Below are 13,194 nucleotides of genomic sequence, written 5' to 3'. Positions count from 1 at the left end.
ATTGAACATTCTGATAAATCTATCATGTCACCGGGTAAAATATTTCTAGATTCCCGGGTAAGCTGTTGCCCAATTCCCGGGTAGTCCAAAATAGCCCGGAAATGGACTCACCATAGGCAAATTATGAAAAAAATGTTGCCCGATTGGTTGATTAAATCGATGGAAGTACATGCGATCTTCTTACACAGAGCATCTGCGAAAATTGGATGCGCAAAATTGCAGGAACCATTGTCAATGGCAATAATAAGAATTTCAACACAAAAGAGAATTCAATCACCTTTTCATATGACGGACCGACTACAATAGAGAGTCGTGCGGCTGTTCCCGGGAATTACCCTCAATCAAAGGGAAGTTCTTATCGCCCAACCATATCGCAGTTTCTTTCCGCAAAGAATAGACCTGCTAATTCCCCGCGACTCTTTCCCATTCCTCTATCTCTCTCTCTACCCCAGGAAGAACCGAAATCACGAGTCCTGTTATCTTCCATACCCGATCTGGCTTTTCGGAATCGCACCATTGTCCCGAAACTCTTTTGATCTAGCTTCGAGAAAGAAAAAATTAAAACTAGGAATTCTATTCATACCGGCTGAAAACCCAGATGATCTCACGATTTCTTGAAGGGTCTAACTGAAGGCCCGGCAAAAGAGTGAAATGAAAACATCACCACCAACCGAAGGCGGTGCTTTCGCGGCGAGGTGGTTGGTTTTCGTTCGGTTATCAGTTCGCTAGCATCGATGATATTTTTAGCTCTTTCGCGCCTGCCTGCAGTTGTTGTGTGTTGTATGTCGCGAAAGCAAACAGCCTCATCATCATCATCATCATCATCGCCGTCGTCGTCGTCGTCGTCCTCAGTGGCAGCAGCAGCTCGCTGATTCAAATATTTGCCATTCTCGATTGTTGTTAGACATACATCATTCCTCACCACTCGCGCCGATGGAACTTGGGCCTCATCCCTTGAACATCCCACTATCGTCTCTCTGCCTGCAGGTCCAGACTACTTATGATAATGCCGGCGGTTAATTCACGTAATCGGTGTGCCACGCTTATTAAGTAACACTTACATCTGTTTTTTTTTTTGTTTTGTTCCAGGTCCTGACATCCCTAATGATTTTCCGGTAACAGCCAATCCAGAGGAGGAAGAACGCAGCAAACGTGAGTAGTGAAGAGCATCACGCCTCCAGATCTCTAACCATTTTCCTTCCCCCGAACCAGATTTTGCTGCCCTACTGACCGGTCGCACATCGTCCATCCTCAAACGGGACGACATGAAGTCCATGTACTCGACAATCAACCCGCAGAACATCGTCGCCACCGGGCGTTTCGCGTTCCACAAGAAGAACCTCTACTACAGCTTCTACATCTCAGAGAATGCACCCCGACCCCGGACGATCCAGTTCGTCGACCATCAGAGTAACATCCTCGAAGAACACCCGCTGATCATTCCGACCGAAGGCCCGTTCAGTGTCTACCAGAATGCAACGGGGAAGATCTGCGGGGTGTGGCGTCGCGTTCCACGTGACTACCGGCGTCTTCTGCGTGACGACATGATGAACGTCGTCCTGCTGTGGGGCGGTCAGCATCAAGCCGAGCTGGCCATTGCCGGCCCCATCGGGAAGTACCCGGCCCTACCTCAGGAGCTGTTCAGCTCCCTACTGGAGCCAGCCCCCGGAACCAATCCGGAACAGATGAACGGAGCCGGTGGTACGGCGATAGTTTCAACTAAGAGCGGAGTCACGTCATCCATCTACTTGACGATCGTGCTGAATGGCGTATTTTCCCCGGACGATATCGCCGACGTTCCGTTGAACATCCGACTGGAAATGCAAAACAAAGACCAAGTCATTCTGGAAGACACTCAACGGATCAGGAAACCGGCTCATGACATCAACGTAATTGAAGTGTCTTCACCTCTATCGGTGAACGATCTACGACTGCTAACTCGCGGAAAGCTGACGGTCGTCGTAGAATCGAAGCGCAAACCGGAAGCCTTACGTATTCAGGGCGTCATCCAGACACGCGTCGCATGCGAAGTGTTCCAAACTTTGTTGGCTTCACACAGTCCCGAATCCCGAACGGATAGTAATGGGCTCGCTTGGATGTACCTGAACAAGGAAGGCTCCCTGGTGTACAACGTACAAACTCACAACGTTCACATGAACCACAATCCGGTCATCACCCTGATCGACGACAGTGCCAAGCGAAAGGTCGACCTCGAAACGCTGACCTTCAATTCAAACCACATCTCAGGCACCGTCGACCGGTTGGGACCGCGAGTCCTGGAACCGCTCTACTCCGGAGATTTGGCCATCAATGTCGCCAATGATCAGAACCCCATTCTCATCCATGGAAAATTTGTCACCCGACCGGTTGCCGATGCCCGCGATTCCAACGCACCGGTCCTGTTGAAGCGTGTCGGTAGCTCGGCCACACCGTCGCACTCCGTTGGCATGGCTTGGGTGGCCGTCGATAACGAATGCAACCTACACTACGAAGTGACACTGACCGGCGTTCCCAGTGCGTACCACCCGGTACAGCTCTACCTCGAGGAACTCCCCATCGAAGCTCCCAACGCTCCCATTAGCCGAACGCTGCTGGAAGACTTCACCGGAAACTACCTCGAAGGTTTCGTACTGGCGCTGCCCTCGACCGAACTGGCCAAGCTGGAAACCAGTGTCATCTATCTAGAAATCCGCTCGAAATTAAAAAACGAACCCATCCTGAAGGCAAAAATCAAATCGATTAAGGTGCCGAACCACTGCACCGGAAATCAGTACCACGACAACGACGTGCAGAACAACTCCTTCGCTCCTATGGCGCACAACGACAACACCGTCCCGACTGTGGAAACGAAATGCTATCACTCTTCCCGCTTCTACGACGAAGGCGACATGTGGCACAGTGCACTCGAGAGCTGCACCATGTGCTCGTGCGTGCACAAGCGCGTCAAGTGCGAACCTATCCGCTGCCCTCCGTTGAAGTGCCGGAAAGAGGACATCGTGCAGAAGAAGGGTGACTGCTGTCCAACCTGCGCAGGTTCGTCTCAGAGAATTAATGTTTCCACTATCCAAACTAACCTCAAATCTCTTCCAGTATCCAAATACTCCGACGACACCCGACTTGTTTCGACGTCCCGCGGTTGCAAGCTGGGCGACCAGTTCCACGAAGCCGGCTCGACGTGGCACCCGTACCTGCCGCCGAACGGCTACGACACCTGCACCGTGTGCACCTGCGATATGGCAACACTGGAAATTAACTGCCCGCGAACCCAGTGCCCACCGTTGAACTGCAGCGACAAGGTGGCCTACCGACCGGACAAGAAGGCCTGCTGCAAGGTGTGCCCTCAGGTAGGAACCAGATCCTTCTCAAAGATGACGTGTGATTTAATTTCCATTTCGACGCAGATTAAGGAGCGGAAACCGATTCGCACCGGCAGCCCGGACGAAGCAGGCGACCAAGGAAGCAGCAGCGGTACGCTCCGGTCCACGCAGACCATCCTGGCGAACGGTGGCTGTACGTACAATGCCAACGTGTACGACAACGGTCAGCACTTCCATCCGATACTGGCGTCCCACGGGGAGCAGAAGTGCGTCAAGTGCACGTGCAAGGTAAGCGCATTTTAATTTCGTTATTTTAAATCCATTTCATTCAAAACAGCAGATTCATTATCTGGGATTCTTTTGCACGGTGCTGTCACTGTATCTTTGAAAATACTCATGAAAAATTCTAATATCTGCATACCACTGAAAAGAGAAAGTAAAGGGCCATGCGCAATGACAGCGGAACCGGAACGGTAGCGGCAGTGGAAAAGCCCGATCTGAGTAAGCCAACTAGTTGATCAAATCGACTTTGGTTAGGCATCTTGATGTCATTTTTGACAACTTCAATCTTTCCGTTTCCGTTCCGCTTCCACCCATATTGCGTTTGGGCCTTAAGGGCTTTCGTTTGGCATAACCAAAATGCTTAGCAGCTATATTATTGACGTGTTGAGTGAACTCTCTTGGGTTAATTAGGACTACAATTTAGAGGATAAAAACAGTTCATGTTTTGGCCGCAAAGATGGCACTGCGATTCAAACTGTTTTTATTTCTCCAGATAGAGGTTCGCTTTCTTGGACAAAGTTGTAGATCGTAGCATTTTATGAAAATTTGCCCAAGACTTACATATCAAAACAACTGAGATGTACGAAGTTTTACATAAATAGCCTGCAATTCACGTTTTTGGTATTTTATTTAAACAATCGTTCAAAAGAATATCTTATTTAATCTTTTTTCTTCGATCGGTACTGATCAATCCAATCTTTTTCAGATCAATGCCTTTACTTTTAGAGTACTGAAAAATATAAATGACATGAAATTTTTAAAACTACATGATTTTCTAAATGGCCACCACCTCGGCTCAACTAACGAATTCGATTCGTTAGTTGGGTCAACTGACAGAAGGCTAAAATGTGTTGGGGGCCATGCGTATCCTTTGTTGCGGTTAAGAAGATTGAACAAAAATCAATTTGAATTGAAGCACACTCTCTCTGTATTCAATCTTCGTTTATCACACTCTTATCTCAAACTCACTCTTTCACTCAACACATCCCATGTAGGGAAGTTAGGGGTAAAATGCCCATGGCAGATCCCCGATATTTAAGTGGAATTCCATCCATATGTTTGATTAGGCAAGATTTTACAATTGATTTCTCGATGAACATTTCAAATGGTCCTATCTGCTTTGATCGATTCTCTTCATCGACTTTCTATTTTCATAACCACTGCTATGCAAACAGATTTCGCGCTAATTCTACCACATAGTTTGATAAAGGAGGTTCTTATCTAGCGTCCAAAACGTCAAATACAACAGGGAAAGGTTTTGCAGCTGAGTTATTGACGAAAGAGAAAGTCGATGAAGAGAATCGATCAAAGCAGATAGGACCATTTGAAATGTTCATCGAGATTTCAAAGTTGAATTGCATCCGGTCTCACCAAACGGTGTTTATTCAATCACCCCGTGGTGAGTGGCGGTGTTCTCCAGTACACAGCGAAAGGCTCCCCGCAAGCAGCTAGCTATCAAGGCTCAACCGCTGATCGGATTCAGTTCCAATCACCGTGTGTATTGGTGTCCGGTCGTCGGCATATCAGCAGCAGCAGTAGTGCTTTGGGTGCGTATGGCGTTCAACATTGTTCTCCAGTACACAACGAAGGGCTGCCTGCAATCAGCGAGCTGCAGCCCACATGACCATCCATAGAAGGAGCAAGAAGCGGCACCGCTATTGATCGGAATCAGTAGCTATTCGTGAGTCGCTGTGGCCCATCTATGTCTTCTTCTTCTTCTTCTTCTTCTTTCCTTTGTTTAACGTCGGTCTCTGTTCCGCAATCTAGTGCCAATCACCGACGGACATCGATTGCCATCCATTGCCGGCAATCGAATGTGCAAGGAAGGCAGCTTCCACACCTGCGTAGGATATCGCACCCATTCACAACACACATGGGCTGGGACCAAAGGCTTTACTTCCCTTCCGAAGGAAGACGTGACCAGAGATTTTTTTTATGCCTCAGAAAAATCCCACCGACCTCGGCTGGGATTGAACCCAGACCCATTGGGGTGTTATAAAGCAGTCACGCTTACCACTACACCACCGGCGTCGGCCCATCTATGTCAAGCGTGTCATACTAAAGAGTCTAAACAAACACAAGCTCCTGCTGCAGTTAACAAATAAGATTTATTATATAAATACCACGTAGTCCTACGTCACCATTGCGTACAACCCCATAGGGCTGCCTCTTTTAGTTTTTAGCTTTTCCTTCCTGTGGAAAGTGGCGTACACGAAAGCAAAAATACTTGCGACTGTGTTGCTACCAGTTTGACAGCTCGTTTGTATGACAGTTTATGTTAGCTGAATTTTTCGGCTAAGCATAGCGTTTGCTGTTTGTCGCTAATTTTGATCCAGCAATCCATTTTACTGATATTGCAAACTTAAATTTGGTGTAAGGGATTCTTTTGAAAGCTGTTCTGCAAGTTCTACAGTGTTGTGAATCCGACGACTCGATAATCCGACAGCACGGTCTCTTATGGAGCTTTTATTATACTGCTAGGTTGGTAACATTTATTTGTATGGATTTGACAATTGGATTATCGGATCAACTCCGCTAATCCGGCCACAAATTGGACAGAGAGATATAACGGAGGATACTACTTATACTATATTTCTCTTTGCCGGACTCTTATACCTTATATCAATACGAAACTAACGATTTTGAATTGGCTCACTACTTGACTAGCCTATTGGTCCCAAGCAAACGATTAACGTGCCCCATTCTAGTCAAAATTCTAGTACTATACAATTTTTTTTTTTTTTTTTATTAGCTATGAAAGTTTGACAGATAATATGAGAGGTTCGTGGATTTTCCTATGTTTTGAGGGGTGAATCGATTAGCTTGGGACCGAAGATAAAGGGTGATACGGTCAAAATTTGGTCAAGGGAAAACGCGTGTAAATCGGTGAAATCGTTTATTTAAAAAATCAAATTAAATTTCTTTTTCAAGTTCAATTAGTATAAAATTCAGGAAAAATATTCAGTTAGGCTTCCGCTTTTCCAAATCCGAATTGCCGGGCCTTACGCTTGACCCCTGCCATCAGATTTTGTACAGCCACCTTGTCCACCTTCTTCGCCGCAGAAAGCCAGTTTGCCTTGAACTGCTGCTCGCCCTTAGCAGTTTTTTTGGTCTTCTTTAGGTTCCGCTTGACAATAGCCCAGTATTTCTCAATTGGGCGGAGCTCTGGCGTGTTGGGAGGGTTCTTGTCCTTGGGAACCACCTGCACGTTGTTGGCGGCGTACCACTCCATGGCCTTTTTACCGTAATGGCAAGATGCCAAATCCGGCCAAAACAGTACGGAACAACCGTGTTTCTTCAGGAAAGGCAGCAGACGTTTATTCAAACACTCTTTCACGTAAATTTCTTGGTTGACAGTCCCGGAAGCTATGAAAATGCTGCTTTTCAAGCCACAGGTACAGATGGCTTGCCAAACCAGATATTTCTTTGCGAACTTTGACAGTTTCAGGTCCGGCTCGTTTTTTGGCTCGATGCACGGTTGTAGACGATACACCCAGCTTATTTGCGGCATCTCGGAGAGAGAGGTTAGGGTTTCGCTTGAAACTACCGGCAACTCTCTTTGTCGTCTCAGCGGCTTCCGGTTTTCGATTTCCTCCCGATCCAGACTTCCTGGCTGTCGACAAACGTTCCCCAAACACTTTAATTACATTTGTAACGGTTGATTTGGCAACTTTTAGCGATTTTGCCAACTTTGCGTGCGAGTAGCTCGGATTTTCGCGATGCGCGAGCAAAATTTTGATACGCTGCTCTTCTTGCTTGGACGGCATTTTGACAACTGAAGAGTGAATTCCAAAATCAAAATAGGAGCAACATTCTACACACACACACCTTCAAAATGAGGGGTGTTCAGGTTTTTTAAATGCAAAATTGAAAGAAATACGTCAAGTTGATATTGACCAAATTTTGACCGTATCACCCTTTAGTACCAGAGCTGAGCCAAAAAGTTGAACACGTTTCTTCGGGACCTACTATGCTTATACCATAGAGGTAACACTAAGATCAGAAGGTCCCGAAGAAACGGGCTCAATTTTTTGGCTCAGCTCTGATACTCTCTTCGGTCCCAAGCTAATCGATTCACCCCTCGAAACATAGGAAAATATATTCAAATATATTTGTACCCCCATATTACCTGTCAAACTTTCATAGCGAATCAAAACAAACATAGTGTAGTACTAGAATTTCAACTAGAATGGGATACGTTAATCGATTTGCTTAAGACCAATAGGCTAGTCAAGTAGTGAGCCAATTTAAAATCGTTAGTTTCCACCAGTTGCTTATACGCCGATTATAAGTAAGCCAATATTGGGTTTTCCTCACCAAAATAAACGAAAGAGCCACAAAAATTCAAGTTAAACGCATTTTATTTTCCTGCCACCATCACATGCTAATTAGCAATCTCCTAACCTCTCTCACGCCCTACTATGCCTGAGCTAGACCTCTCGACCTTCTACGCCATAGCGCAAGCACTCTTCTACGCAATTCGGAGCGTACTCACAGAATCGTTCTGGTCCTCTTGTTCAGCGTCTTTAGTCACCGGCGTTGCCGATCGTGGCACTCGCTCGCGTGGGCCCCGTGCCTAGTGCTCGCCGTCAGCACGGCCGTTCGTCGTCTGCCGCCCAATCGGATCCTCCGGTACGCCGATCGAGGTTGCCGCCACTGGCAGTGTGTGGTCTACCACCAAAATGCGGAGAAAAAGTATAACAAAGTATACGAAAAGTATATCCAAGCAACAATCAGTTTTCCACTGCCCTTTGTTTGCAGCGGCACAGGGGCGTTAAGCCAGGAAATTGTACAACTGTCGCTTATTAACATAATTATGATATTCACTCAACTTCATCTGTACTGACCATTCATTTTTTTTTCCTTTACAGGACCGGGAAATCCATTGCGAACGGAAACGGTGCGCTCGTTCGGTGTGCAACCGACAGCACGCCCGCAAGAACGCCATCGTCGACGAGTGCTGTCAGTGTCAGAAGACGGGCCGGCATCAGCACCGAAGACGGCCCAATCACAGCAAGCAGCAACAGCAACAACCACAGCAAACGGCCATATCTGTAAAAAGTTGAATTGATTAAGTTTCCGACGAACCATCGGAGTGTTTCGGTTTATTGAACGTATTTTTTTTTTCTATATTTCGGTAATTGTGACTAGAATTTTGACTTTTTGGGAGAGAAATAAAAAACAAGTGTGAGTGACTGTGAGTGAGAGGGTGAGAAAGAGTGCGTGAGAGAGTAACTATCAGTGATACAAGAGATTTGGAGTGCCAAATAGTAGTGCGATGATGGATGTGTTTTGTATTTATTACGATAACAAATTTTTCGAACAGTATCAGGAAACTGGAGCGTACGCTAACGTATACAGAGTTTGGAATGCGTACAAAGAGCTTTTTTTTTGGACTACAAATTAGGAAAAGTGGCGGCACAATTTTTCGGTGTGTGAGAGGGAGAATTTGAATATAGAAGCTTGAAAAAAATATCATCCTAATGAAAGAAATTACAATGCAGGGTATTCAGATGAAGAAAAAAAAGCGAGAGGGAGAGAGAAAGCCAGGAGGACAGAAATAATTGGAAATTTCTTATTTTAAAGAAATTTTCCAGTTGGAAAAGTTTTTGTATCAGAGATCACTATTTATATTTTTTCTACAAATAGGCATAGGTTTCTAAACTGTAGGCATAGTAGAGTGTAAGGAAAAACCATATTTATTTAAAGGGAAAGTTACTGGTCAGCAAACAGCAGTAAATCATTATAGGTCATTCGCATTTAAAGAAAACGGAAAACACACACACACACTACGAAATAAGAGCAAAGAAGAGGAAGGATGGAGCTTGAAAAGTTGTAAATGCTTTTTTTTAACTCTATAAACACACTTACACGCAGCAAAAATTGAGATTATTTAAAAGGATTGATAGCAATAAACAACAGATTTCAGAGCCGACGTTTTCTGAACTAGCAGCAACACGCCCCAAGAAAAGGGAAACCTTTATTGTTTGTATTCTGCGAATGCGTCAAGTCCGCATTCGATCCTTGGTTAGATTGCCCATAGCATGATCTGGATATGGAATCAGGAGAATACTGGACCAACTACCATCAGGGCATTTGGGCACGTTTCAACCCTGCACACTGGGGATAAAAATGTCGCAAAATTCAACAACTCCAGTTTTCGCTAGGGGAAACATGATCAAATTAGTTCTTGTTACAGGATAAAAAAAATCTCAGAAATCGAATGGAACTGGTTTCATCTTGCGTGGTTTTGGTGTAAAACTCGCAAAACTATTTGGTAGGTACTATTTTATTTGGTTTTCAATAGAAAAACGCATCAAGAATCCAATGAAAATGGTTTCCACTTACGCAGATAGCAGATAAAGTTATTCTTGTGGAAAATTCTCAACAAATCATAGAAAGGAACCGTATAAGGTATAACGATTAAAATATATCTACCGTGCGCAAGATGAAACCAGCTCCATTCGATTTCGGAGATTTTTCCCTGTCAAAATGAATAATTTGATCAAGCTACTCCAGCGAGAACTGAAGTTGTTGAATTTTGAGACATTTTTACGTTCCTGTCTCCAGTAGTGTGCAATGCCTGAATAATATTCTTTCTGAGTAGAAATCTGGAAACCATTATCTTGCGCCCAGCAGCGATCGGTTTCATGTTCGAAATAACATTGTTTCTAGAAAGACATTCTAGTCACGTGCCTTAGCGCTACATCCTGCAATTAAGAAGATAAAATGTAACTTTTAGAAACACGAAAATCGACGACTAGGGAGAGGGGATGGTCCCACTTTGCGATCTCCCATCCGTCGAGTGAGGGAGGCAAAAGGGCATCCCGGACAATGCAAGCGAAGAAAATAAACCCGACAACAGTTAGAAACTTAATCAATTCACTGAAAATAAGAAAAAAACACATTGCGCGATTGCTTTTTATTCACATACTTCTGCTAAGCAAAACAGACAAAACTTAGGTCGACAAGAAAAGGCAAAACAATTCTTGAACTGTTTTTTTTCCTGTTACCACGTACCAAAGAAGACTGATATATTAAATCTTGAAAGTAAAAGAGAAAAACGTTGAAATAAATTTGCTGATGTAAAAACAAAAACAAAAAAATTGTAACCCGAACCATCTTTTGACGCTGAGAAACCGAGAAGAACAAAAATCTGTCGAAACACAAACACACACACTCACACACACACCCATACACACATACATTTCGTCAGTCATTTCGTTAAACCCCCTACCACCATTATACCACATTACTTTTGGATACTTAAGAAAACCGATTCCGATTAATTGGGAATTCATCATCTAATACAGTATTGTCTCGCTGCTTCAGGCCATTTTACCGACGAACGCAGCTTTATTCAAATTACAAAACAAAAAAGTAAGAACCAATCATCATTGCTTTGTTTTCATCACTTTCACACCTTAATCGTACCACTGTAAACAAACAAGTAAGCAAGCCAGCGGCGGACAATGCAAAGCATTGTCCGTCCGTTCGAACAGAGAAATGAGAGATAGAGAAAATAAACACAATCAGCGAAAAGAGAGAGAGAGAGAGCGAGAAGGGGAGGAAATCCAAGCATGCCATAAGTTTTTTTTTAATGTTGATAAATGATTAAATTATTGTAACACAGGTCACTTACTACCGATAAGTGAAAAACACACTAGCTTTTAGGAGAAGAAGCCTAGCACAGCAGGTGTACGCCAAGAGAAATAACAGGACAGAGTCATCCACGCATTGAACGAAAACTATCGAAATCGGGACGTGTCGCAAAATGGACGTCTACTGTCACAAAAACACACACACTCACACGCAAACACATTATATTTGTAGGTACATAGCTAGGTTGGAAAACAGAATTAAACCATTTTCCGTGGTGTTGGCATATCCGGTTGTGCATTGTCGCAACGCAACGCAACCGAACGCGCGCTAGGATATGCATATGCGTGCACCATAGGGAGAATTGAGAGCAGGAGAGACTCACAGATATACATACAGAATCAATAATGAAAAACACAAACACGAAACAAAAGCGTTATATAATATCCACCAAACAATCTAGGAAGAAAAATAAAACAGCATCAAATAAAAACGGATATACAGCAAAATTTGTTGCGACGTTGGTTTTATGATAAATGGAACAAGCGAAAAGAAAATACCTTTATTGATGTCAGCAAATTATGAGGAATCCAAAGAGGTAGCTTGTTACAATATTCAATAATCTAGGCGATAGCCTCCCGAGCTCCACCATTGACGAGAAGTCCTTGCACTTCCGGATGTGGATTCCTACACTGCTGACAGTTCCCAAGCCCATACTGCACACTGCTATCTAGATTGTTCGTTGACATTCATCGTAGTACAGACCTGAGTTGTAGAGAGTAGTTCCAACAATCAATACGAAACTAACGATTTTAAATTGGCTCACCACTTTAGTAGCCTATTGGTCCCAAGCAAACGATTAACGTACCCTATTCTAGTTGAAATTCTATTACTACACTATGTTTGTTTTGATTCGCTATGAAAGTTTGACAGATAACATCAGGGGTGTGTGGATTCATGCAGAACATGCAGGGGTGAGTGAAATAGCTTGGGACTGCTTGGGACCGTTGTTCTGGTACTGAGTGAGCCAAAAATAATAATGATTTTCTTCGGGACCCAGTGGTCTTAGAGTTACCTCTATGGTAGTTCCCTGAACGGGTTGTCCGCAATGAACTGGGGACTCTAATAAAATTTGTATGGTTATTTTGCTTCACGACGTGTTCATGATATCATCCAAAACATTTATATAAAAGTTCAATCATTTGAGTTATCGTTCGGGTATAGTATTTTTGACGTAGGACTACGTCTTTGATTTCTATATGAAGTACACTTTGTGAAAACCAAAAATGGAACATGTAACAAATTAAGTAAGATTTTGAACGTTAATAACTCAGCTGCCCCTGGTCCAATTTCAATAATTTTATCACCAATCGATCAGAAATATGGCTACGGATCGATAACAATGCTTTCGAATGTTCATTTTCAACAAGAAACTATTGAAAAACTGGTAAATGTCCAGCATTGTCCAAAAGCGTCGAATTAACTAACAAATCCACCCACTGCTTCCCCAGCACAGTCGTCAGAGAGTAGTAAGTAGACGAAACAAGTCGAAGTGGCATTCACCTCAGATCCTCGGGCGCGTGCGAATAGAGAGGATGGAATTGTGTAATATTTTGCACACTCTTCTCCATACTCAGAACCACACGCCCCCGGTCGTCGAAATTATTAGCAGTAGCAGTACTTTCGGCGTGTGGCGTTGTAAATTGTTCTCCAGTAACAACGAAAGGCTGCCTGCAAGCAGCGAGCTGCAGAGCCCACATAAGCAACCATCAAAGGAAGAAGAAGCTGCACCGCTATGCTATGGATCGGAATCAGTAGCTCTTCGTGAGTCGCTGCGGGTCGGTCATCTATGCCATGCGTGTCACCCTCGCTCCAAACGACATACAGCTCGACAGCCTCATCCGTGTTGAACACCCAGCTCAGAATTTCTCAACTATCACTACAAAACGGTTCTTTTCAGGGCCACTTGTAGTACAACCATAGAGGTAACTCTAAG

At 44.2% G+C, this 13,194-nt stretch overlaps 1 protein-coding gene across 1 annotated transcript in view; it reads left to right on the top strand.

Annotated features, from left to right (window-relative positions):
• The window catches only part of sog (short gastrulation), a 90,928-nt gene extending 79,631 nt beyond the window's left edge, over window positions 1–11,297 (top strand). Inside the window, exons 4-8 of the mRNA XM_065236410.1 lie at window positions 1,090–1,152; window positions 1,213–3,033; window positions 3,091–3,344; window positions 3,402–3,605; window positions 8,471–11,297. Coding sequence (XP_065092482.1) covers window positions 1,090–1,152; window positions 1,213–3,033; window positions 3,091–3,344; window positions 3,402–3,605; window positions 8,471–8,665 — 2,537 coding nt within the window. The 3' untranslated portion in view covers window positions 8,666–11,297. The remainder of the gene's footprint in view (window positions 1–1,089; window positions 1,153–1,212; window positions 3,034–3,090; window positions 3,345–3,401; window positions 3,606–8,470) is intronic.
• The last annotated feature ends 1,897 nt before the right edge of the window (window positions 11,298–13,194 follow it).

The sequence above is a fragment of the Ochlerotatus camptorhynchus genome, unplaced genomic scaffold, assembly GCF_037179485.1.
Source record: "Ochlerotatus camptorhynchus isolate MF236.1 unplaced genomic scaffold, CSIRO-AGI_Acam_v1.1 ptg000550l, whole genome shotgun sequence".
Taxonomy (NCBI): Eukaryota; Metazoa; Arthropoda; class Insecta; order Diptera; family Culicidae; genus Ochlerotatus; species Ochlerotatus camptorhynchus.
The sequence above is the reverse complement of the archived record's forward strand: the minus strand, read 5'-3'. Positions and strand labels throughout refer to the sequence as shown.